This window comes from Dictyostelium purpureum, assembly GCF_000190715.1.
Source record: "Dictyostelium purpureum unplaced genomic scaffold DICPUscaffold_164, whole genome shotgun sequence".
Taxonomy (NCBI): Eukaryota; Evosea; class Eumycetozoa; order Dictyosteliales; family Dictyosteliaceae; genus Dictyostelium; species Dictyostelium purpureum.
In genome coordinates, this window is record NW_003519501.1 from 61,369 (window position 1) to 64,524 (window position 3,156).

General features: G+C 25.7%; 2 protein-coding genes across 2 annotated transcripts; one reads left to right on the forward strand and one right to left on the reverse strand.

Moving 5' to 3' along the window:
* Positions 1-969: 969 nt before the first annotated feature.
* On the reverse strand, positions 970-1,176 carry DICPUDRAFT_153543 (uncharacterized protein; the record flags this gene model as incomplete). Its single annotated transcript, XM_003289162.1, has 1 exon — positions 970-1,176. The coding sequence occupies one exon, from the start codon at positions 1,174-1,176 to the stop codon at positions 970-972; it is 207 nt and encodes a 68-aa protein (XP_003289210.1).
* Positions 1,177-1,552: 376 nt separating this feature from the next.
* On the forward strand, positions 1,553-2,910 carry DICPUDRAFT_153544 (uncharacterized protein; the record flags this gene model as incomplete). Its single annotated transcript, XM_003289152.1, has 2 exons — positions 1,553-2,042; positions 2,192-2,910. The coding sequence occupies 2 exons, from the start codon at positions 1,553-1,555 to the stop codon at positions 2,908-2,910; spliced, it is 1,209 nt and encodes a 402-aa protein (XP_003289200.1).
* Positions 2,911-3,156: the final 246 nt, after the last annotated feature.

Sequence of the window (3,156 nt, forward strand, 5' to 3'; positions counted from 1 at the left end):
TTAATCCATGGTCAACAAGGTTGCGGAATCGGTTCATATTATATCACTGTCAGGTTAAAAGGTGAGATATTAAATAATTTTAATATATTGCTAAATGATAAGATTGTGGCTATTGTAGAAGAAGCCAGCATTTTAAATGCCAATAGCAATTTAACATTGATAACATCTTCCGAAAAGGTTAGTATTGATAAAACAAAGATTCCTCGATCAAAAATTTTTATCTATTCTCGTGTATTCAAATAGACCTGATTTACCAACAGATGAAAGACGTTTCGCTTTCACTTCCGACAACGATAATTATTTTAGAGATTAAAAATTATCCTCATTTTTTTACCAAAATATTTATTTTTTTATAATATTTATTTAATTATATGCATTAAATTAATAAATCTTTGAAAATTATTAATATTTAAATTCATGAAAATATAAAGGTTTTTATTATTTGATTGTTTTTTTTGAAAAAAAAAAACAATAAAATTTTTTTTAAAAATTATATTTTATTATTTTACAAATTATTATCCTTTTTTATTTTTTATTACCCCTTTTGTAATTTATTTAAAATAATTTAATAAAATTTAAATTTATTTTTTTATATTTTTTTAATTACAATTTAATTTTTATTTATTTTAATTTAATTATATATTTTAAATATAAAAAAAAATTAATATTTTAAATAATCCCACTACCACAATATAGAGTCTATAGTGTTTGTGCAACCAATTAAAAATATTTGAGATTTGACTTGAATACCATCCATTTCATTTAATAGTTGACTAAGAATACGTTTGCCTGTTCCACCATCTTCGCTTGAGTCGTTCGAATCTCCTCTTGTAGGGCAAGTGAATCGATTTCATCGAAAAACATTATACAGGGTGATGAAATCTTGCACTTTTAAAAAGTTCACGTATTATACGTTCACTTTCACCTAACTAAACTAATATTTTAATTTAATTTCGATTGGTAATAAAACTACATTTCTTCAATTGTTGGATCGGGATATACCTGTAGTATAATACCATTGTTATTACTATTTGGTATTAAAAGTTTAATATATTGAAATGGTGATAGCTGGTTATTTAGAATTTCTGTTATAGGATTGATTTTAATTTGGCTGTATTGAACATTTTTATTGAATTTAAATATTAAATTTTCATTTCTAATTATATTTGATGTCATTATTGGGGTGTTTATATATATCGACAAATGATTTCATTTGGAAAAATTAGAAAAAAAACAAAAAATGCGCATTTAAATTTAGGAAAAATTTTAAAAAAAAAATAAAAAAAAATTTTAAAAACTTTTTTATTTTTTTTATTTTTGTTTTTATTTTCCAATTAACAAATAAATATTATATATCCAGTTTTAATTTAGTTATGATAAACCAAAATATATAGATATATTTATAGTAAAGTTGTATTTTAAATTAAAAAAAACAAAATAAAAAAAATAAATAAAATCTCTCTCAAAAAAAAAGAAAAAATAATTGGGTTCAATAGTTTTTAAATAATAAAGTTCATATAATAATATATAAACAATAATAATATACACTAATATGATTAAATTTGAATTAATTAAATCAATAAATGATTTAAATCAAAGAGGTTTATTATTGGGATCAAAATGGTCATCAGAACAACTAAATGGATTATCACCAAAAATATTAAATCAAGTATGTGACCCTGAGGAAGAGAAGAAGCAGTTCGATTTTAATAGCAATAATATAGAGTCATCTTCGCCTCCAATCGGATCCAACGAACATTTAAAATATTTATTAGCAAAGAGTTATTTTGATTTGAAAGAATATAGAAGATGTTATGATGTATTGGTGAATTGTAAATATCAGTTAAATATATTTCTTAGATCCTATTCCTTATTTTTAGCACTAGAAAAAAGAAAAGAGGAGGATATAATAGAACAACAAAATCAAAAACAACAGCAACAGGCACAACAGCAGCAAGCACAACAACAGGCACAACAACAAGCACAGGGGCAAGATCTAACAAACCCAGATAATAAAAACAGTACAAACAATAATAATAATAGTAATTTATTAAGTAATAATGAGGCCAATATGATTGCCAAGAGTTTAAACAATTATTTCAATTTTTTAAAAAATATTATATCGAAAAAAAAAAAGAAATGGATGGATTCTTATAATATTTTTATAGTATATTATTAAAGAAACAAAAAGAGTTTAATAATGCAAGACAAGTTTTAATTGAATCTGTACATAAATACCCATGTAATTGGTCAGCTTGGTGTGATTTGGCAACTATTTGCTCTGATTCAGCCGATATAGTGATGCAACTCTCCCTACCAAACCATTTTATGAAGGATTTCTTTTTGGCACACTTTAAATTAGAGCTACAGCAAAACAACGAATCATTACAAATCTATCAATCACTTGTAAAGACTTTTTCAAATTCAACCTATATTTTAGCGCAAACCGCTATTGCAAATTATAATTTACGTGCATACGATGTTGGTGAAGAGATATTCGAGAGGTTAATAGAGCTGGAGCCAAGCCGTTTAGAAAATATCGATATCTACAGTAATATTCTATATGTTCGTGATAAAAAAGCAAGTCTCAGTATGTTGGCACACAAGGCTATGAAAATCGAAAAGTATTGTCCAGAGACATGTTGCATCATTGGTAACTATTACAGTTTAAAGTTGGAGCACGACAAGGCGATTATGTACTTTCAGAGGGCATTGAATTTGAATGATCGTTATCTTTCAGCATGGACCCTTATTGGGCACGAGTTTTTAGAAATCAAGAATGTATCAGCCGCCATCAATGCCTATAGAAAAGCGGTCGATATTAATCCAAGGGTACTACAGAGCTTGGTATGGTCTAGGTCAAACTTATCAACTATTAAAACTACCACTCTACTCTTTATATTACTTTAAGAAGGCAATGGGAAATGGATTTATTATAGTTCACGAAAATAGTAACAATAGATGTGACGATGATTTAAATACTATACATCATTGGCTTAAAGAAATAGAAATCAATACCTCTTTAGATATTATATCAATTCCTAAAATATTTATTTCAATAAACTCATCGCCACTACTATCATGTAACGGTCAATCTAGTCTAATTTCAGCATTAAAAGAAGACTATTCAGAGTTTTTAAATATGGAATTTTATGA